The 23,675-nt window shown below is 39.5% G+C and overlaps 1 protein-coding gene across 5 annotated transcripts in view; it reads left to right on the top strand.

Moving 5' to 3' along the window:
* Nucleotides 1–1,380: 1,380 nt before the first annotated feature.
* The window catches only part of Kcmf1 (Potassium channel modulatory factor 1), a 100,310-nt gene continuing 78,015 nt past the window's right edge, over nucleotides 1,381–23,675 (top strand). The window contains exon 1 of one of the 5 annotated variants that reach the window (XM_068383482.1): nucleotides 1,381–1,741. In XM_068383482.1, coding sequence (XP_068239583.1) covers nucleotides 1,726–1,741 — 16 coding nt within the window. In that variant the 5' untranslated portion in view covers nucleotides 1,381–1,725. The remainder of the gene's footprint in view (nucleotides 1,742–23,675) is intronic. The other 4 variants (XM_068383481.1, XM_068383485.1, XM_068383483.1 and 1 more) reach the window with 4 other exon arrangements.

The following is a 23,675-nucleotide window of genomic DNA, read 5'->3' as shown; positions in this document are numbered from 1 at the left end:
AAACTGGTACATTTACTCTTAAGATATATTATAGAATATTCAGGAAAGACGGGAGACATTATACTTCGCGCACTGAAGGGATTTAAACTGAAATTATGGTCGAAATAGTAGCCTACGCCAATATTTTACATTTTTTTTTTTGCCAAATAATACAATCGCTTTTATCCAATTAGTACAACTCACTATTTCCATATATCTATTAGATACTACTAGGTATTTGGTAATGACCCAGTTTCTTACTTTAGCTGTATATATTGCACTTATTTATTATTTTAGGAACATGTGCAAATGAGTAATTACAGTATTTTTTTCTATAAAGGGACGACTTTACAGTAAATCTGACGTTACTTTATTAAAAACCAAGATCTATGTCATCAACATGTGCTAAGTATCATTCCAACCTTAGGAAACTATTGAAATCATCAAATATCCAATGGGGGACAGATAATTCACATAAGAACAGACAAAAAAGCAGCCGAGGTAAGCAGAAACTGCGCTGGGAATTCGCATATGTTTACAAACGATCGACTTGGGCAGATCCAATATCCACTTTAAACTTACGGTTATTTACTTCCGAACTAAAAATATCAACCGGCATAATTTTTCATCTTTAATATTCCTGATTCTTAAAATGTCTAGATGATCATATTAGGAATGATATGAAAGTTGAGGCCCAACCCAACGAAAAATAATGTGTTTTTGTCCTTACTATTTCAATATGCGTCCTAGATCTACATTGATAATTGCTGCAAGGACTTGGCGAGAGTTAGCTTCGAAGCTGTTTCACAAGGAATGGAAAATTACCAATGAGGGTAAATAATGTGGAGAAATAGATCTGTAAACACATAACTCTATTGTGGAGTACGCAATAGTAATTGCGCTGTAGGTTTGTCTTGCTTAACAACTGTAAGAAAGAACCGTGATATATGGTGGCAGATACCTAACGGCTCCGGAGCTATCGTTTTTACTCTTGTTAGTATATAACTTGATAATGACCATAAAGGTGACCGTATGATAGGTAAAAGGAATGCAGTATAAAAATTTTCAGGAATTAATGGCGAATCATTTTTCTTCACACGCAAAGTTACTTGTTAAACGGCTTTCTTTTACAGCAGTACGGCAATTGAAGTAATAGATTTACTCAAACGATCGTATGGAGCTTGCCTTATCTCACATAACCTATTTATCTAGTTATATTTCATAATGTGTTGTAATATGCGGTAGCATTGGATAGCTTTCGTAACAGAATTTGTATGAGAAAATGAGGCTTTGACTGTGACGTCATCTTTGCCTATATTAGACCCAGAGACGTGAAAGAGTTTCTAGTGAAAACGCACCCTTGCTAGCCGACGTATCTGGTGTAAATTTGTATTCTATAAATTGTTATTTTGCCGATTTTTAAGATCAAATTCATTGTGAATATGTTGAATATTATATAAACTTATTATCTATTTTTAATTCTTTAATTGAAAGAGTAGAAAGGCCATTTTTACCCAGATGTAGTCCCGAGGAAGTTCCAAGTTCTAAGATCGAAGTTTCATGACGTCATCATGGCCTAGTTGAGGATTTGTAAACTTAGAAATATTTTCCCGAAAATCTTGGGTCTGTTGATGGTCGTGAGACACTGTGATATATTCATGTTAAGCAGCGATATTCATAGAGCGTATAGATAACGCATAAGAAACCGTAGCAAGGCTGATAACAAGGCCAGTTGCTGGTGGAATTATGTCCCGTCATGAAGGTAAGGCAATAAGACTCTCTGCTAAAAACTGGTCCCGAGCCAAAAAAGGGGGAATTTAGTTTCTCCATTTTATCTCCTTGCTAGTTGAAAATGATTTACTAATCTGTGTCCTTTGTGCCATTCATGGCCGTTTTATTTCTCCAGAAATTATCGCCGTGATTGTAGTAATGGCGTTGTCTTTGACGAGGAAAATACTGAAACGTAGTTTATCAATGGAATTCAGAAATCGTTTTCTCAATTTACACGTAAACGTACAGTATTTCACACGATTTCTGCCGGCAATATTATCATTACTAACAAATAAACACCCCATTGACACAGTGTTTGAGTTTCAATATATGTTTCACATTCCTAAAAGAGAAATGGATTCTATTCCTCCGTTGTTTACATGGTCTCTCCTTTGGCCATATTTAGATCACTTCCATATATTCAATGTTATTAACAGACATTCGAGGACTCTACTTAACTGATTTTCATGTAGGTTTTTTAATGGGGACGTTATTGAATGTCTAGGCCTAAATTAGCCAAGGATTAGATTTGTCTGTAGGATGCCTAAGGACTACTTAAACCATTGTAGGATCTTATGTAGGAAATGAAAAATATGTCTGTCATTTTAGAGTGGAGGAATTTAGGATTTGGACAGTACTGTTTGCTGTTAGTATTTTGTGCAATACGTAACGGTTTACGTTGATAAGCCTAGTAATTAGTTTAAGGAAGTCTTACAGGTTTTGTTAGGCTATGGGGTATTATTATAGTTAAACACAGATAAAGCTTTACTAATAAAGGAATGTGTTTTTACATAGAAAAACCCCTGTTTTCTGGAAAAATGAACTTATTTTCATCGCAAATAAATAGTTAATAAGATATACGCTAATATATCCTACGGTAAAGGGGGTTAACCTGTGGGAACTGGGGATTTTGGGCTTAAGAATTTGCTTGGTAAATTTATGATACTCTAATTTCTTAGATAACAGGAATTCCCTATAAGAAATGGACGAGTGTTGGCTAGTTTGGTATTTTTCTCTATATGTGTAATAGGGGCTGGGGCATAATAACTTACGTATGTCTATTAAAATGTCAAGAATGTTTTTCACTCTAAAGTCCATTGTTTACATCCGAGAGACTGAAGGGGACTTATTGCGCATTTGTTTTTTTCCCATGTTTTGGGGAGCTTGCTGTGCATTTACAACAATGTATTTGTCAGGTAGTACTTCTTCATAAGTTCCCGGATGTTGTTCTACAACAGCCATTTTTTTTTTTTATCACCTTCCCCTTCAGTTTCCATTTAACCACCATCACGTAATGACGTCTCCAAGAGGGAACTTAGGGGAGGTACATCAATCTGTTTCAAAATTTAGTGTAATTTCGTTTATGTCTGCAATTGATTATGGTGGGAATGCTCTCCGTTTAATGTAAAGCTATTGTTACTCATGAGAAATAAAAAAAAAAGACGGTGAAATAATGTCTCAAAGGTCCGATTCTGACTTAATTTTTAGAGAAGCACATTTTCTGTTGCAAAGCTTCCGTAAAGATTGCCAAGACAAAAAAAAAAGAAGACTGTGTCAATCATAAGGTAATAATTTATTTGTGATTTACTTTATCATAGTGTAAAGATTTATTTGTGATTTACTTTTAGTTCGTGACCTGGGAAGGGAGGGGTCCGACTAGTGGTTGTAACCTGGGGAGCGGGGTCCTGGGTGCTTGCCCTCCCCCCCCTGCTAGGGGTTGTGACCTGGGAACTACAAGGTTAGGTTAGGTGGGTTTGTTGGGTTCTGTACCTTTTTATAAATCTCTAAAGTGTTGAATAATCATGTTTTGGCCTGTTTTTAGCCACTTGCATGAACCGTAGATTTTTCCAACTGGTGATCTTGTGCTTATTTTGCATTTCTGACCATTATTATTGCTGCAAATCACTCGTTTATTATATTTCCCCACCCAAAGAGCCCCGGTTTCCCACTGGGGTCCCCCATAATTGTCTTCAAATAATGGTGTCCAAAAATTCATGAACGGGTGGTTTGCCCCATTAATCATGGTCAGAAATGCATAAAACACAAGATAGCAAGTAGGAAAGTTATATGGTTCACGTATTTGGCTAGAAATTAAAGTATCATATATTTACCATTTGCTTTTATAGTGACAATTAAATTTGATAGTTCTTGGATAACATTTAGATCAACAGAAATGTCGGAGGAAAATTACACGACACTCCGAAATAAATACATAGTAGTATGATTTACTGCGCATATGTTTGGCTTTGCTTTTGCCAGCTGTTTTGTTTATTTTATGACTTGATCATCACTTGGCTTTTCTAACCATTTACCAGCTTCCAAATATTTATGTACAAGTTCACGGATATTGTTTTACAACAGCCATTTTTTCCCAAATCCTCTCCTTCAGTCCCAGCATGACTACCATCACATGATATATCTTAGAGGGAATTACAATACTGTACATTTTGAAATATACACTGTAGTATGATTTCATATATTTTGGTAGTTGATTATAGTGAAATCACTCTCCATTCAGTATATAAGTATTGTGCTCATGTGAAAGTAAAAAATATCCCCTAAACAATTACCCAGGGGATTTTCATACGCGACGCATCCATGTACCCCTTGCCAGAACACAGGAGTAGTGAGGTAATGTTAATTTTGTGAGCGTAGGAAGCCACCCCTTAGCAAAATCCATGAGGACGTTATATGAATCATAGATGATTTTACTTTAATTTCCAGTCACTTACATGAACTCTATATTTTTCCATCTGGTTATCTTGTGTTTATTATGCATATCACACAATATTGGTGTTTCCTCATCCTAAACCCCGATTTCCCACTGTAATCCCCCCATTTTTGTTTTGTTTATAGGAGATGTTAGGAAAGCTCATGAACTCACATTCAAGGTCAGAAATGGATAAAACTCAAGATTGTTAGTGGGGAAAATATAGTAATACACAGAAAATGCTTTACTAATAAAGGAATGCGGTTTTACTGAGAAAAAAATCCCGTTTTCATCGAAAATGACCTTTATATCCTTCGCAAGTAAATAGTTAATAAGATGTACCTTAATTTATCCTATGGTAATGGGGGTCACCGAGTGAGAACCGGGGCTTTTGGTTGGGAAATTTACTGGTGAATCGATAAATAATGGTAAAACTAACCTTTTCTTCTCTATAAATTATTCTCTGGAATGCTTGATAAATCTATGAAGAATCGAGCTAAATATGGGCATCCTTTTCCCCTGAAATATTTATTTCACTCCTATGTTTACATTTTACAAACGACTCTTATCTGCATATCTTGTTTAGTAATAACATCTTTATACTTCCTGTGTACTAGCAATCCTTCCATTTTCTTTCTACCCATGGAATTACTCCTGTTCATTTATTTGTATGTCATTGCCCCTCCTTCCTTCCCCTACCATATGACAAAGTTTACCATACTTGGTCATGTATGTATGCTTGAGTGTGATGTAGGTAGTTCTGTGACACACTCCTCATTTTCTAAGGACAACTCCTCAGCTCCTTTGTAGCTGTGTTGGGTGTGCGTTATGGCACTCAACGTAACAAAGTATAATGGCTGCTATTATGGTTATATGGATGCTAATGCGAAGTTTAACAATGAGTATTATGGTATTCCTAGTTTAGTGAACAATCTTTTAAAAGCTCATTGTATTAGCCCTCAAAGTTTAAAGTGTTCCGAGTGCAATTCTGAGTTAGCCTTTAGGGAAGACTAGCACATTTTCTACTGTAACTCGACTGTAAAGAATGCCAAGACACAAAAAGACACGTTGGTGTCAATCTTAAGGTAAGGAAATGTTTTGGATTCACTTTTAAGTTTTTAACCAGGGAAATGGGATCTGGGGGCTTGCCCCCCCCCCTGCGAGGTCTGTGACTTGGGTAGTTTTGTTACCTTTGAAATGTTAAACCATCACTTTTTTTCTGTTTTCAAAGTCCCAGGTTCCCACCTGTGTCCGTCGGGAGAGGGGATGGCAGGAGAACAGATTATTTGCCATAGAAGTAAAAGTCAAATTCGTTGAGAGCACGATATTTACTGTAGGAAAAGTTATTTTTTCTCTCGGAAATAAAGTTCCGTGTTCTATAACTTTACCAAAATATAAGGTTCACATATTTGACTAGAAATTAAAGTATCGTATATTTACCAATGTTTCTACGGCTAGTTGGCAAGTGTGTCTGCTGTTCCACAAACAACCCTAAATCTCTACCCATTACCTGGTCCAGAAATTATAGAAACGACAATTGCGCTCTGTTATCCTATGTAAACAAATTTGGAAAACTGCATTTAGCTCTCATTTTAACACATTCTTTCACAAATGGAAAGATGAGCAATGTAAATAACTTACTTGATCAACATCATATGATTGAATTGATTGTTTGTATTGATGAATAGCCTATCTACCATCTATTCTATACTGGGTACTTTTTTTGTAACCTTGACAAATGCTTTTCTGTCAAGGATCTCGCAGAGCTAGGACTTGGTACCCATTGACAGAGGCTTGATAGAATTATTTAGTTATACACCAGTACTGGAGTTGCTATTTCTTAATTATGTTAACCCTTTTACCCCCAATGGATGTACTGGTACGTTTCACAAAACTCATCCCTTTACCCCCATGGACGTACCGGTATGTCCCTGCAAAAAACAGCTATTTACATTTTTTGCTTATTTTTGGTAACTTTCTGAGAAACTTCAGGCATTTTCCAAAATTATGAGACCTCTGTATGACAAATATTTAGGCTGTTAGCACAATTTAAAAAAAATATATTGCAAAATGTGCTTGAAAAAGAAAATGCCTGGGGTTAAGGGTTAGAAAGTTCCAAATAGCTTGGGGGTAAAAGGGTTAACTGGAGTAGCTTCGGGCTTATGACACCGCAACTAGTGAACATTGCTCAGGAGATGATGCTCCTCCCGTACATTCCACTTACTTAAACTTACCTTGAACACCCTGTTCTTATTTATGATACAGTGAAGTGAGTAATGCATAAATAAGAATACTGTACAGTGAACCCTCGCTACTTCGCGGTTCGACCATTGCGGATTCACCACTTCGGATTTTTTCCATAACCCATATATATACAGTAATACAGTATATATATATATATATATATATATATATATATATATATATATATATATATATATGTATGCATGTATTTATGTATATATGTAGGTATGTATACAGTATGTGTATACATATAAATATATATATATATACACACACACACACACACATATATATATATATATATATATATATATATATATATATATATATATATATATATATATATATGTATATATATATCTAAAGTAGGAAGATGTGATGTAGTTCTAAGGGAAAAGTATGGGAAATATGTCTGGGTAATAAGCAAAGCTCTACCTCCAGTTTGTTTCTTCATTATGATCAGAGATAAATGTAAACAAAGCATTGGTTGCCATTTTTTATCGTGCTTTTTAGCGTGTTTAGGAAATGCATGATATAAAATCACCTTTAATATTTGTGCCTGTTTTAGTTTAGGGTACTGTAGTACATGCATTAAGTGTTCTGTACATTAAAGGGTAGTTTGTTAACAGAACTACGTACAAGGGAAGGTTTTAAAAGTCTGAATATACATGTTGAATAAATAGGTAAATATGGTGTCACTACTTCGCGGATTTTCACCTATCGCGGCCGCGACTGGAACCTATCTACCGCGATAAACGAGGGTTCACTGTATACCTTAAACTTAACTGCGGATGTGCCAAGTGTTTCCTCTTGTGATTTCTAGTCGTTCTCTGAATATCCAGCAAATATTTACTCATGCCAACAATAGTAAACATGGGAATCTTGCATACCTCTGTATCTTGTACGTGTACTTTTTCCTTACTGGTATAAGACACCATGTTCATTGCACACTACAGTACCTTTGATCGGTAATACCAGATGTCCATACTTGTTTCAGAGGATGTACAAGACTTTGTTCACAATTTCATTATTAAATTTTTTGGGCTTATTGGTTTATGTTGCTGGTGGAAATAGTCTAAGGCTTTGATTTAGGAAATGCTATTACCTGGTTTGCGTGTGCGCTCTTATAATGAAATCTGTAAAATAGGTTTAGTAAGTAGCACCATTTAACTAGAACACTTGAGGAGAAGTAGCTTTCATGAAAATGTTATTGGGGAATATGAAGTGTCCTAATTGAAGAGGGCACAATGTGTCCAAAATATGACATTTAAGGAATTTTGATTGTTATTAAATGTTTTTGTCTTAAATTTAACTTTTCAATATTAAACTTACCCGATGATCATATAGCTGTCAGCTCTGCTGCCCGACAGAAAAACCTACGGGCGGAATACGCCAGCGATCGCTATACAGGTGGGGGTGTACATCAACAGCGCCATCTGTCAAGTAGGTACTCAAGTACTCGATGTCAACACAGAACCAATTTTCTCTCTGTCGTGCCACTGGCAAGACCTACTAAATACGCTGTTACTAACTGGATTTGTTTTCACAACTATTTGGTGAAGTACACTATTCCAGTTTTGAGCTTTCGCTATGCAGGGGTTTTATCTTCATTTCAAAACTTGAACTCGTTTTGGATAGATTTAATTATGGTGACAAAGAGAGTATGGACTCTCTTTCACTTTTAAATGGCCGACCCTTCCCTTAGACGGAAGTGTGTTTAGGTTTTTAGTAATTTTGCTTAACACGTTATAGATCTATATATTTTATATCTCTCCGCCTTTATTAGGCCTCTTCGATTAACTTTCCTTTTATTATAAACATATAAAATAAATTTTTATGTTTTGTTTATATGCGACCTTTCCTGATATAGGCGGTCCTAACTTGGAACCGAAGTTAATCAACGTTGAGTCCGTTATATCGTATTTAACCTTTAAAGAATTTAAAACTTTTTAAATTTAATGTTTTATGAAAGAATTTCTTTGATAGTCTCGTACTGTTTTCAAAGATGAACTAACGTTTAGTTTTTAGTCTACGCAGTTGTTGGCGTTCAGGACGTTCAACATGCGCTCTATCGTTACGATAGAGAGAGAGTGTATCACGGTTTCACTTTGCAGTAAGAGTAAACCGATTCTAGCGTTTCGTTCATTCTTTCTTAGCTTAAATGGTTTAAATTCTAAATTCAAGGAACTTTTTATTTGGAAAACCTTTCAGTTTTTTCCTTTAGCAAATAACATGTTTTGACGATATATAATTGGGCTCTTCTCTCAGGTGCGAAATCTAGAGAGAAAGAGAGAGTTAGAGACGGAGGGAGAGAGAAAAAAAAAAAGAAAAAAAAAAAAGTTTCGTTCAAGCAGGTAACGTTGTTCTCGTTTTACTCTCCTCCCTAGTCGCTGTAGGGGAAGAAGGTAAAACGTTTCTAGGGTTTTATTCTTGTTCCCAGGCTATGTGCGGTGAGAGATTGTAAACGTAGTTTATTTGATCTAGTGTTTAGTCTCTTTCCCAGCCACTGAATTCTTTATCTTTATATATGTTTTCTGTTGCATTATACGACTGTTTTCGCAATTACTACCTTTTAATGAAGGGTAGGATTGCGTGTTTCAGGTAGAAATCAGTAAAAGTTTCGATTTCAGTGAAATAAGTGCAAAACAGAAAATCAAAGTGATAAAGTGATATGCGCAAAGTGTTACAGTGTTGCGTCCGAGGGTTCGTCTGTTCGTGCCTGTCGTTCACCTAGTCCGGGACCTCTTGCAAGCTCCCAAGCCCAGGGGAGAAGTAATGTCGAACGACTTATGGGTTCTTCAGGCCTTGATCAACGAACAGACGTTTTTCCCTCCGTGGTTTCGGGCGTATCTACCCAAGATCGCCCCACCCACACAAAGACGAGAGAGCCCATTTCTTCTCGTCTGCGGAAGAGGTCCCTTCCGCGCAAGTCCAACGGCCCAGGTGTAGCCACTGGGTCAGTTCGGACTCGCTGCAGTCATCCGACGACTGCACACCTCCCAAGAGAGGCAAGGTGGTACCGCAACAGGCAGTAACTCCGTCTGTTGCCGCACCCGCTGTTTTAGACCCTCAGTCACAACGGACAGTAGCTCCGTCTGTTGCCGCTTTTGTAGACCCTAAGTGGTCTTTACTGCAGTCTATGCAGACTCAGTTAGCTGCGGTTATGCAGGAGTTTCGTGCGGAGAAGGTTAACGCTGCACCCGTTAGCCTACAACCTGCCACGGTTGTGCGCCCAGCTCACGCTGAGGCTGCCTGCTCCCACACTCCGACTGCGGAGAAGGTTGACGATGCACCCGTTTGCCTACAACCTGCCACGGTTGTGCGCCCAGCAGACGCTGCGGCTGCCTGCTCCCACACTCTGGCTGTGAGAGCTCCTCCACCCATGCGCAGTCGACCCTGCCAGACGCATGCTGACTCCCACAGACGCACGGAGCACTCCGTTGACGTGCGTGTGCTACCACAACAACAGGAGGGTGGAGTTAAGCTGCCGTGTTTTGACACGGTGCGTCAGACTCCACAACCCACTGTGGTTACCGCCACTCGCCCGCAGCAGACTAGTCAGTCAGGAGTTGAGGCTTCCCCACACAGCTTTGGTTGTTGCCAGCTCACAGACTGTCAAGCAGTTACATATCGTTGCCTTCTGGTCTGCTACTTATGCACCAGTGCTGTATGTCCTCTTGTAACTGCTGCTCCTCGTTCGCCTCACGTCAGAACTTACACTAGGCCTAGCTACTTCGAAGCCGTTGTTGTTAAGCTAGTGCTCTCTCGCTCTCCTAGAGAGCGTTACGTCGGCTAGGCGACTGGTTTTTGCACCAGGAGGAGTTTTAGGGATACAGCCTTTTGATTTCCCTTCTTTTTATCTGGCTTATAGAGCGAGAGTCTGATAGGACACGAGAGAAGTTCTCAGCTTGGGAGTTCATGCCTCTGCCCAGGTAGACTTCTCAATTCTGGTAGACTCGGCCAGGCGCATAGCCAGAAGACGCTCCAGTTGTTTACAGGTCAACTTCTCAACTTTTGTCGAGCCTTTGAAGTTTTGCTGTACTATTATGTCACACATAACAAGGCTTCCAGGGATGGTAAATGGCTCCGCTTCAGTCGCTAACCCCGTCTGTTGCCACTCCTGCTCCCGTAGACCCTAATGGGCTTTGCTGCAAGACATGCAGTCCAAGCTTGTGTCCTTGATAGAGGACTTAATACGGAGAAGAACCTTCTGGCCAACAACCTTCCTACCGGTTGGTTGTGCGCCCTGTTGACGCTGAGGTATCTTACTCGCGTCCGCCAGTTGAGGTGGTTCCTCCACCGATGCGACCCAGTGTGGGTTGCCAGTCGCACGTTGACGTTAAGCGACGCTCGGAGGTGGTTGTTGACGTTCAGTGTGTCACTAGGAAGACGTTCAACACCCAGCAGAGGTGACTTGTTGTGACGCAGTGCGTCAACCTCAGCTACCCGGTAGGGTGTTGACTGCACAACCCAGATAGTCTAGACAGTTTCGGGTTGACGCTGTACTTCCTCGCGTCCCCATGGTTGACAGTTCACAGACTGTGCAGCAGTACCATGATATTGCGTCCGGCTCCGTCACGCATCCACCAGTGCGACCGGATTCAGCGAGTCAGACGTTGCCCACTCCGTTGCCGTTTCCTCATCAGTTTCGGATGAGGAACCCTCTGATGAGGACGTTGCTGAACAAGACGATCAACCCCCAGCCCTGCTATCCATCCAGAAGATGCTGAAGAAGGAACGCTGCCCTGTCAGGCTGTGGATGAGTCTGGTAAGGACACTGTCATCCGTGGTTCAATTTGTGTCACTAGGAAGACTACACCTCCGTCCTCTTCTATACCATCTAGCTTTTCACTGGAAAAAGGACAAGACGCTAGAAGCGGTCTCGATCCCGGTTTCCGGAAAGATAAAGTCTGGTCTGACTTGGTGAAAGGACTTTTTCAACCTTAGAAAGGGTCTTCCCCTGACTGTTCAGACTCCCAACCACGTTCTCTTCTCGGATGCATCGGACGTAGGCTGGGGTGCGACATTAGACGGTAGGGAATGCTCGGGATTATGGAACTCGAGTCAAAGGACAATGCATTTCAACTGCAAGAAGCTTCTGGCAGTACGTCTGACCTGGAAAAGCTTCAGGTCTCTCCTTCAAGGCAAAGTGGTGGAGGTGAACTCGGACAACACACGGCTTTGACGTACATCTCCAAGCAAGGAGGGACCTACTCTCTGACATGGTACGAGATCGCAAGGGACCTCCTCACCTGGTCAACAGGTCTAGACTTTTCACTAGTAACGAGGTTCATCCAAGGCAACTTGAATGTCATAGCAGATTGTCTCAGTCGGAAGGGACAAATAATTCCAACAGAATGGACCCTCCACAAGGATGTATGCAAGAGACTTTGGGCCACCTGGGGCCAGCCAACCATAGATCTCTTCGCAACCTCGATGACCAAGAGGCTCCCAATAGTTTGCTCACCTATCCCGGACCCTGCAGTTGTTCATTTAGATGCCTTTCTACTAGATTGGTCACATCTAGATCTATATGCATTCCCTCCGTTCAAGATTGTCAACAAGGTACTGCAGAAGTTCGCCTCTCACGAAGGGACAAGGTTGACGCTAGTTGCTTCCCTCTGGCCCGCGAGAGAATGACTCACCGAGGTACTTCGATGGCTAGTAGACGTTCCCAGAACACTTCCCCTAAGGGTGGACCTTCTACGTCAGCCACGCGTAAAGAAGGTACACCAAGGCCTCCATGCTCTTCGTCTGACTGCCTTCAGACTATCGAAAGACTCTCGAGAGCTAGAGGCTTTTCGAAGGAGGCAACCAGAGCGTTTGCTAGAGCAAGGAGAACATCCACCCTTAGAATCTACCAATCGAAGTGGGAAATCTTCCGAAACTGGTGCAAGTCAGTATCCGTATCCTCGACCAGTACCTCTGTAACTCAAATAGCTGACTTTCTCTTATATCTGAGGAAAGAACGATCTCTTTCAGCTCCCACTATCAAGGGTTACAGAAGCATGTTGGCATCAGTCTTCCGTCACAGAGGCTTAGATCTTTCCAACAATAAAGATCTACAGGACCTCCTTAAGTCTTTTGAGACCACGAAGGAGCGTCGTTTGGTTACACCTGGTTGGAATTTAGACGTGGTACTAAGATTCCTTATGTCAGACAGGTTCGAACCGCTTCAATCAGCCTCCCTGAAAGATCTCACCTTTAAGACTCTTTTCCTGATATGCTTAACCACAGCTAAAAGAGTCAGTGAGATTCATGCCTTCAGCAAGAACATCGGATTCTCATCCGAAACGGCTACATGTTCTACAACTTGGTTTTCTAGCCAAACACGAGCTGCCTTCTCGGCCTTGACCAATATCGTTCGATATTCCAAACTTATCGTAGGGTTGGAAATGAACTAGAAAGAGTATTATGTCCTGTAAGAGCTCTTAAGTTCTATTTTAAAAACCTTTACGAGGCCCGTCTGAAGCTTTATGGTGTTCGGTTAAGAATCCATCGTTGCCTATGTCAGAGAATGCTTTATCCTATTTTATCAGACTGTTAATACGAGAAGCTCATTCTCATCTGCCCTCTTAACGAGAGAATGCCTTGATGAAGTCATTGGGCTTCAGCACGGCATATCATTCCCGTGCTGAAGGCTTGTGACGGGCAAGAGGGCTCTCGAACTGGGGAATTTCTTTTCCTCAGTTTGACTCTAAATTTCTCTCATTCTTTTTCTATTACCTCTTATTGCTTATTCCTCCTTCATAATTATCAGCTGTCTCCAACCTTGCTGTCAAAACTCTTTTACCCATTTCACTGTCCAGGTTTTTTAGAGGGGACATTGTATCCATGATCGGTTTTTATTTCAAAATCAATTGTGGGAGCTGTGGTGGTCTTGCCAACTGCCCGAAAATGTTTGGACACCTAGGAGTGTCAGTATTCCCATACTGGCACGCGGAACTATCTCTAAGGAAATTTTGCCTTCGGATTCCAGGGGTTGGCTATTTTATAGAGATAGGACTCTCGGCATTCTGTCCGGTTTGCCTGCCACTATGATTAGAGTGGGGATGATTGTATTCTTGAAATGCTCTCAGTCCCATCAAGCGGGTTTGGCATACACTTGAGCCACTCTAATCATAGTGGTACCATCCCTTTGTGGTAGGGTAGGGAGTGGACATTTGGTAAGCAGCTTTCACAGGTGTCATTGGTGGAGAAATTAATTCCAGGAAAGGCTAACGGTGTCTTCTTTGGAATTTCAGACAGTCTTAATCTTTTCTCTCCCTTAAACTATATTTTTTTCCATTGTTTTTTTTTTTCCATTGTTATTATGACCCCTTCCCTCCCCCTGAAAAAATAATTAATGAGTAAACTTAATATTCCCCGTACCCCTGGATCAAATGGCGAACCCCAGACACCGTTGACGACTTCTGCTTGTTTAAATAGGGAAAGCTCTGTTGACAACCTCGGCAATAAAAAGGATTCCTCCAACAATACTTCTTTGACCAGTGTTGTTAAAGACAATTTATCGGCACTGGTGGAAAATGATGCTTGTAATAACCGTAATACTTTACCCTCTGGTTCTGGCTCATTACCAGATCCAACAAAAAATCTGAAAATTCTCCACTTAAAAAACATACCAATTGGTTGTAGCTATGACATAATTCATGAAGCCTTCTGTAGATTTGGAGCAATCAAAGAAATTTTAATGGAGCTTAATGGTAGTAAAGGCTTTTGGGAAGCTTGGGTATCATTTTCAAGTTTTGAGATTGCTTTAGAAGCAAATAAAAATTTAGAGAGCATAAAAATTGACAATTGTTTGATTTCTGGGGCTTTATGTGATAAAGCACCAAGACACCTAGAGATATATAAACCCGAAGAATGGATGGAAAAAGAAATAGAGCATAGACTTCCAGAAGTAAGAACCCCCAAGCCCCCAACATGGATAATTGCATCTGGAAAGATAGATAATTATAACTATTATAAGATTAGTAAATTTATACAAAAAAAAGTTGGTTTAATTAAAAGTAAGGATATTAGTAGATACGGTAAGCAATCTGTTTTGATTAATGCAAAATCAGATACTCAAGCTCACATGCTTTGTGGCATGAAGATTGCAGAAATTGATCCTATTAAGGATATTAAACCACATATGAGCTTCAGCTATGGTAAAGGAGTAGTTTTTGATAAAGATCTATATGAATTCTCAGAACCAGAAATTCTGGACATGTGCCCTGCTAATGTTTGGAAAGTAAGTAAGATCCCTCAAACAAGCATGGTAGTTTTAACATTTGAAACCCCTGTTATACCAGATCATATAATTATTGAGAATGAAAGAGTACGTGTTCGAGAATATAAACCTAGGCCTTTACAATGCTTTAATTGTTTCAAGTACGGTCACCCTTCCCGGTACTGCAATAATACGAAGATCTGTATTAACTGTTCTTTGTTAGAACATGGCCAATGCAACAGAGATACAACCTGTGCAAACTGTAAAGATAATCATAAACCAAATGATAAAAGATGTAGAGAATACAAGAATGAAGAAGCTGCAATCTTGAAAGCAAATGCTGAACATATAAGTGTAGGTTATGCAAAGCATTTACTCAATCGGCAACTTAATTTTGCTCGCGCGGTTAAGATGCCAACAAAAGATTATAATCCACTACCCCTTACTACCACAGGGGGACCAGTGGCAGCACCTGGCCCGTCAGGTGCATCTCCCTTAGTGGTAGTAGCCCAGCCATCTGGGTCAAGTGCTCAGGCTATAAAAGCCAGAGCACAAACCTCCAAAGAGGTCAATATGGTGTCCAACACACCAAAAGTATTGTCACCGATAGGAGCATCTCCCCTAGAGGTAGTAGCCCAGCCTTCTGGGTTAAGTGCTCGAACTGTTGAAGTTCTAGCACAATCCTCCAAGGAAGCCAATGTGGCTTCCACCACCTTAAATGTATTGTCTCAGGCAGAATCTCTACCTGATTTGATGGAGATTGGAAAACAAGATCTTCCAAAGAGGAAAAGGTCCCCATCATCCTCACCTTCATCTAAGTCAGGTAAGTGCCCTACTGCTCATGATACTAAGGTTGACTCTTATAAAGATCCTAGAAAGAAAGAAAAGAAGAGTGGTGGCCTAGTAAAGCCTTCCATCTCCAGGCCTTACATGGCTTCATCTGAAAAGTCCCAAAAGACAAATGAGACAAAGAAAAATAATAACAAAAGATAATGTCTATCATCCAGTGGAATTGCAGAGGTCTAAGTACTAGCATTGAGCAAATAAAAACTTTAACCAGGGACTCAGACACGAAGGTAATTTGCCTACAGGAAACCAAGATCAGTGACAAACCATTTAATCCCGGACTCAATTATCATTTTTGTAGATCCCCTCCTTTGCAAGCTGCAAGAGCTCAAGGTGGTACAGGTTTTATTATTCACAAATCTGTAAAATTTGAAACAATCCCACTCAATACACCACTACAGGCATGTGCAGTTAGAACTCATATCGGGAAAAAAATTACTTTATGCTCGCTATATATTGAACCATCCTTAGAACTTTTCCTCTTAGATCATGCTGGTAATCCAAGAAGGCTTAGACTTTCTGACCTCCAAGACTTGATCAATCAGCTTCCTGCCCCTTTTATTTTAATGGGTGATTTTAATGCAAAGCATACTTTATGGGGTGGAAATGTGTGCGATAGATGGGGTAATCTTGTTGAAGAATTAATCGACAACAATGATGTAATACTAATGAATGATGGTTCTCCAACTAGGTATGATGTAGTCCACAACTCTACATCAGCCATTGATTTGTCAATCTGTTCCTCATCCATTCGATTGGACTACCTTTGGTCAGTAAATGAACACCTACATGGCAGTGACCATTGGCCAATAATGTTAAATTATGTCCATAATCTTCCCTCTCAGTGTCCACCAAAATGGAAGATAGATGAGGCAGACTGGGCAGCTTATGAAAACTGTTCACACACTGATAAAGAATATGATGAATTTACATCTCCAGTGCATGCCTATCAACATCTTGAAAATATTATTGATGATAATGCTAGCAAGTTTATACCTAAAACATGCGATTTACCTCATCGCTCTGTAGTTCCTTGGTGGAGTAAAGAATGTGCCAACGCAAGAAAAGTGACCCGAACTTGCTTCAGAAGATACTTGAGGACAAACTATTTAGCAGATAGAATAGCATATCTCAGAGCCTGTGCCAAACAAAAAAGAATTTTTAAAAAAGCAAAGAGAGCATCTTGGAAGAAATATATATCTAATATTAATACCAAAACTCCTTCAAAGGAAATATGGGACAAGATTAGAAAACTTCAAGGTAAATTCGTCCCTAAGCCTCTACCAATATTAAGGGAAAATAATAGATATATATCTGACCCCAAAGATGTAGCAGAGGTTCTTGCTAAGCACTTTGCTTATGTATCAAGTGCTGACAACTATTCCCCAGCATTTCAACAAATTAGAGCATCAACATCTGTTGTTCCTCCTGCTTCTTCAAATACTGAAGCTTTTAACCTGCCTTTTAGTATGGAGGAGATGCAAAATGCTATCTCCAGCTCTTCTTTAACTGCCCCAGGTGAGGATGGCATCCGGTATGAAATGATATCACATCTTCCAGCGGATACCAAGGAATTTTTATTAGAAACCTTTAATGGTCTATGGGCTTCCCATACATCTCCTGATTCCTGGCATACTTCAATTGTAATTCCAGGCCACAAGTCTGGTAAAGACCCAGAACTGCCATCTAGTTATAGGCCCATATCCTTGACCAGTTGCATATGCAAACTATTTGAGAGAATGATCAACAACAGACTTGTGTGGTATCTAGAATCAAAAAATCTTTTATCTAACAGACAGTTTGGTTTTAGGAAGAACCGAAGTACTCTAGACCCTTTGCTGATGTTATCAAGGGAAATTTCAAATGCTTTTTCTAACCAAAACCAGGTGGTGGGTGTCTTTTTTGACCTCGAAAAGGCATATGACACCACATGGAGGGGTGGTATTTTAAAGCAATTGGCCTCGTGGGGTATAGGAGGACATATGTTCTCTTTTATTGAAGAATTTTTATCAAACCGCTCCATTAAAGTGAGAGTAGGGTCAGAACTATCTTCATCCTACATGCAAGAAGAAGGTGTCCCCCAAGGCAGCGTATTGAGTGTGACCTTGTTTGCTGTTGCAATTAATAGTCTCATTAGTCACATACCTCCTGGCATACAAGGATCACTATTTGTCGATGACTTTGCAATTTATTGTAGTGGATCATCTGCACTACAAGCATGCCAAAATCTTCAAATTGCAATAAATGCTGCTTCCGCATGGGCAAATTCTCGCGGATTCATGTTTTCTCCTCAGAAGACCAAAGCCATTCGCTTTACTCGTACTCGTAAAAGGGAAGAGATCCCCACCCTTTTCTTAAATGATTGTATTTTGCCATATGAGGATAGTGTCAAGTTTCTTGGAGTCATTTTCGACAAGAAAATGACATTTGGTCCCCATATAAATGACCTATCTATCAGGGTTAAGAAGTCACTGAACATTCTGAAAGTGATATCGCATTTTGATTGGGGTGCTGATAGAACAACTTTGCTTAGAATTTATACATCTTTGTGTCTGAGCAAGTTAGACTATGCATGCCAAATATATGGGTCAGCTACAAAGACTTTACTTGGAAAACTTGATATTGTTCACAATGCTGGGCTTCGCATCTGCACAGGTGCTTACAGAACATCTCCCATTGATAGTCTCTATGTTGATTCTGGCATACCTCCCCTTTCCATTCGCAGAGAGGAGTTGAGTTTGAGGTTTTTAGCTAGGTCCCTTGCTGTGAGAAACAATCCTAACTGTAAATATGTTAGGGCGCCTTTAGATCGGGCTCCTAACAGATCTAGAGTGCCTAAGCCTTTGGAAGTACAGCTGAAAAATGATGCTAGAGAAGTAGGCTTGTTAACAGCACAGATAGCAGAGGTAGGATATCCCAAGTCTCCTCCTTGGTGTAATCCACCTGTTAAAGTATGTTTTACGGCAGGAGGGAAAAATACCTTACCTAGTAGGGTTATGAAAAGTGAGTTTTTAAATCATGCTGCTCAACATCATGGGAAACATGTTTTTACAGATGGCTCCAAATCGGCTGCAGGAGTTGGAAGTGCAGCTGTGGTGGGGGATATTGTTATTAGAAGGAAACTCCCATACTCTTGTTCAATTTTTACTGCTGAGCTGTACGCAATAATTCTCGCAGTCCAACATATTTTTAAAAATGGCAACCAAAATAGTTTTTATACAATTTTTACGGATTCCAATAGTGTTTTACTCTCATTAAAACAAATTATGCCAGGCCATCATCTAGTACAAGAGGTGCAGGACTGGTTAGTACTTCTGCAATCTAGGAAGAGTATCAGTGTTCACTTCTGTTGGGTCCCTGCCCATGTTGGGGTGGATGGGAATGAACAAGTAGATAAGGCAGCAAAGGAAGCTTCAGGGCTAAGTAATCCATCCCCCTTGAGTATTCCTTACAAAGATCTTAAAAGTGAGATTCATCTTTACTGTAAAAATAAGTGGCAAGCTCGATGGTCTGAACTGACCACCAATACAAAATTGAAACAAATCCACCCATTGGTGGATAAATGGTCATCTTGTAATTCTACAAGTAGAAGGGATACCATTATTTTAACTAGGCTGCGTATTGGCCATACACATGCAACGCACAATTATTTAATGAAGAGTGGGGAAGGGAGACAGGCCCCTCTTTGTAATACCTGTCAAGTGACAGTGGATGTTAAACATATTTTGGTCGATTGTCCTGTTTTTAATCTCCAGAGGAGGACACATTTACTCCAGGACAAACCGTTAAGAGATATACTGGGGGAAAACTGTAATACCCTGAACTTGAGAAAATTTATACAAAGTATTGGGTTATATTACGAGCTATAATTGATTTTATTAATTTATTTATTTATTTTACCCTTTTAATCCCTATTTATTTCACATCTAGATTTTATTGTATGAAAGTGTTACGTTTTGTATTAAAGGTTAAAATGATACTAAATGGTGTGAGTGTACAGATATGATTGAATGATTTTCGTTGTATAGCGCTGAATGGCCTTTGATGCCCCAGTGCTTGGCTTAATGCCTAAATCCCATATTCAATTCAATTCATTCTCATCTGAATGAGGAAGACCAAGCTTTGCTGAAGGTAAGGACACACGAAGTTAGAGCTGTCGCAACTTCCGTGGCCTTTAAACAAAATAGATCTCTGCAAAGTATATTCGACGCAACCTATTGGAAAAGCATATCAGTGTTCGCGTCTTTTATCTTAAGAATGTCCAGTCTCTTTACGAGAACTGCTACACTCTGGGACCATTCGTAGCAATGAGTGCAGTAGTGGTGAGGGCTCCACCACTACAATTCCCTAATTCCATAACCTTTTTAATCTTTCTCTTGAAATGTTTTATTATTGTTTTTGGGTTGTCCGGAAGGCTAAGAAGCCTTTCGCATCCTACTTGATTTGGCGGGTGGTCAAAGTCATTTCTTGAGAAGCGCCTAGATTAGAGGTTTTGATGAGGACCTTTAGTATGGGTTGCAACCCTTCATACTTCAGCTCCTAGGAGTCGCTCAGCATCCTATGAGGATCGCGAGGCTCAGTAAGGAAGACGTACTTAAAAAGGCAGAGTAATTGTTCAAGTCGACTTCCTTACCAGGTACTTATTTATTTTATGTTTGTTATTTTGAATAACTGCTAAAATGAAATACAAAATACTTAGCTCATAATAATGTCAACATGTAATGCTGGTCTCTACCCACCCCCCTGGGTGTGAATCAGCTATATGATCATCGGGTAAGTTTAATATTGAAAAATGTTATTTTCATTAGTAAAATAAATTTTTGAATATACTTACCCGATGATCATAAATTACAGGACCCACCCGTCCTCCCCAATAGAGACCCAGTGGACAGAGGAGAAAATTGGTTCTGTGTTGACATCGAGTACTTGAGTACCTACTTGACAGATGGCGCTGTTGATGTACACCCCCACCTGTATAGCGATCGCTGGCGTATTCCGCCCGTAGGTTTTTCTGTCGGGCAGCAGAGCTGACAGCTATATGATCATCGGGTAAGTATATTCAAAAATTTATTTTACTAATGAAAATAACATTTTTTGAAGTTAAACTTATTGAGTTCACTGCGCTATTCTCATTTATTTGTGAACAGCTAGCCTGAATAACCAACTGCTGTAGTCTAGACATTCACTCATGGTCTTTCTCTAATATTTTCTAGGTCCTCTGGCGAGTCTTTGTACTGGCGGTACATCTGTACCCATCACATATATGGCATATCGCTCCCTTTTCTTTTCGATTCCTATTATAGCATCTCTGTTCTATAGTGTTTTCCAGCTTTCGTGATCTTTTAATGGTTTTTCAATTATAAATCTTTGCATTTTCTCATCACTCTCAAGATCTTCATGTTCTATATGAGAGTTTGTGTCCTCTGAAATTTTGAAGTTCTATAAATTACCATGGTATAGTACAGTGCATGAAATAATTTCTTTTGTGGAGTAAAAGTCTAATTGTATGCCCATGTTAAGTATTTATGCTACTAGTCCAAAATGGGCACACACACATGCACCACTTTGAATTGGGTTAAGATCAGTTAGAAAAGACAAAAGATTCCTTTATACATATGGCAAGGACCCCATACATTTCATAGGAAAAAAAATTATCATCATTCATTCATAGGTGTTAAATACACAGCAGGCAGGAAATAACTTGTTATCATCACACAAGTTATGGTAGATTTTCACGTCCATTACCTGAATACAGTAACACTAATTCCTACAGAAGTATATAGTGTGTTAATCTAGATAGAAATATCATTGTTGCCTCGGTTGGAATTTTAATGCTGTAATGATATCATAAGTTGATCCTAATGATAGTATACTACTGTACAGTATATTATTAAAAAGTCATCATGTCAGCACTGTATTCGGACCATTATTCAAAATAATTTTGAACAACAAGGTGTTCGAAAAGTAATTGTTCGAGTCATCAGTTGTTCATATTAACAATTGTTTGAAAAAGAAAGCCATAAACAATTGTTCAAAAAAGAGAGCTATAAACAGTTGTTTGAAAATATTTATTTTTAAATATTTAACTTAGCCGGTGAATATATAGCTGCAACTCTGTTGCTCGACAGACAAACTGTACAGAAAAAACTCGCCAGCGATCGCTATACAGGTTGCGGGTGTGCCCAACAGCGCCATCTGTCGGCCAGATACTAAGCTCTATGTAAACAAAGACTCAATTTTCTCTCTGTCGACGTGTCGACAAGACGTACTTTACTCGCTGTTGAAACCTGGAGTTTTTCCCATCATCTTTGGTGAAGTACTATATTCTGGTTTGAGCTTTCGCAGTGCAGGTGTTTTATCTTCATCTTAAATCTTGAACTCGTTTTGGATAGATTTAATTATGGTGACAAAGAGAGTATGGACTTTCTTTCACTTTTAAATGGCCGACCCTTCCCTTAGACGGAAGTGTGTTTAGGCTTTTAGTAATTATCTTATCACGTTATAAATTAATTATAGATTTTCCTCTATATATTTTATATCTCTCCGCCTTTTAGGCCTCTTCGATTAACTTTCCATTTATTATAAACATATAAAAATAAATTTTAATGTTTTGTTTATATGCGACCTTTCCTGAGAGTAGGCGGTCCTAACTTGGAAACCGAAGTTAAACAACGTTGAGCCCTTTGCAATCATAAATAGCTTTTAAAGAGCTAATGATTTAAAACCTTTTAAATGAATATTTTTAATAAATATTTTATGAAAGATTTTCTTTGAATAGTCTTCGTACTGTTTTCAAAGATGAACTAACGTTTAGTTTATTTATACTACGCAGTTTGCGCTCTATCGTTACGATAGAGAGAGAGAGTATCACGGTTTCACTTTGCAGAAAGAGTAAATCGATTCTGACGTTTTGTTCATTATTCTTTCAAAGCTTAAATGTTTTAAATTCTTTTTTAAAGGAACTTTTTAATTGAAAAACCTTTCAGTTTTTTCCTTTGGTCAAATAACATGTTTTTTTGACGAAATGTAATTGGGCTCTTCTCTTAGGTGCGAAATCAAGAGAGAAAGAGAGAGAGAGATAGAGACGGAGGGAGAGAGAGGAGAGAAAACGTTCCGTTCAAGCGGGTAACGTTGTTCTCGAGTTACTCTCGTCCCTAGTCTCTGTACGGGGAGAAAGGATAAAACGTTTTTAGTTTTTTATTCTCGTCCCCAGGCTATGTGCGGTGAGAGATTGAAAACGTAGTTTATATGAACTAGTGTTTAGTCTCTTCCCCAGCCACTGAATTTTTTATCTTAAAATATGTTTTCTGTTTTTTGCTGGTATTAATGAGCTTGCATTATACGACTGATTTCGCAATTACTACCTTTTGATGAATGGTAGAATTGCGTGCTTCAGGTAGAAATCAGTAAAAGTTTCGATTTCAGTGAAATAAGTGCAAAACAGAAAATCGAAGTGGTAAAGTGATATTGCGCAAAGTGTTACAGTGTTGCGTCCGAGGGTTCGTCTGTTCGTGCCTGTCGTTCACCTAGTCCGGGACCTCTTGCAAGCTCCCAAACAGGGGAGAAGTAATGTCGAACGACTTATGGGTTCGAGAGGCCTTGATCAACGAACAGACGTTTCCCTCTATGGTATCGGGTGTATCTTACCAAGATCTCCCCTACCATAAGACGAGAGAGACGTTTTTTCTCCTCGTCATCCGAAGGCTTTTCGCATAAGAAACCTGTCACAAGGTTTCGAAGCCCTTAAGCGAAAGTCAGTCCTTTCAGGACAGGTCCAGCGTCCTGGTTACAGCCATTAGGACAGCTCTGACCCTATGCAGTCATCGGATAACTGCTCGCCGCCTAACAAAAGCGTAACACAGACTCCGAGAGTCTTTTTTGTTGGCAAAGTGTTGCGGTCACAGACGTTACCCT

This window comes from Palaemon carinicauda, chromosome 11, assembly GCF_036898095.1.
Source record: "Palaemon carinicauda isolate YSFRI2023 chromosome 11, ASM3689809v2, whole genome shotgun sequence".
NCBI lineage: Eukaryota > Metazoa > Arthropoda > Malacostraca > Decapoda > Palaemonidae > Palaemon > Palaemon carinicauda.
The sequence above is the reverse complement of the archived record's forward strand: the minus strand, read 5'-3'. Positions and strand labels throughout refer to the sequence as shown.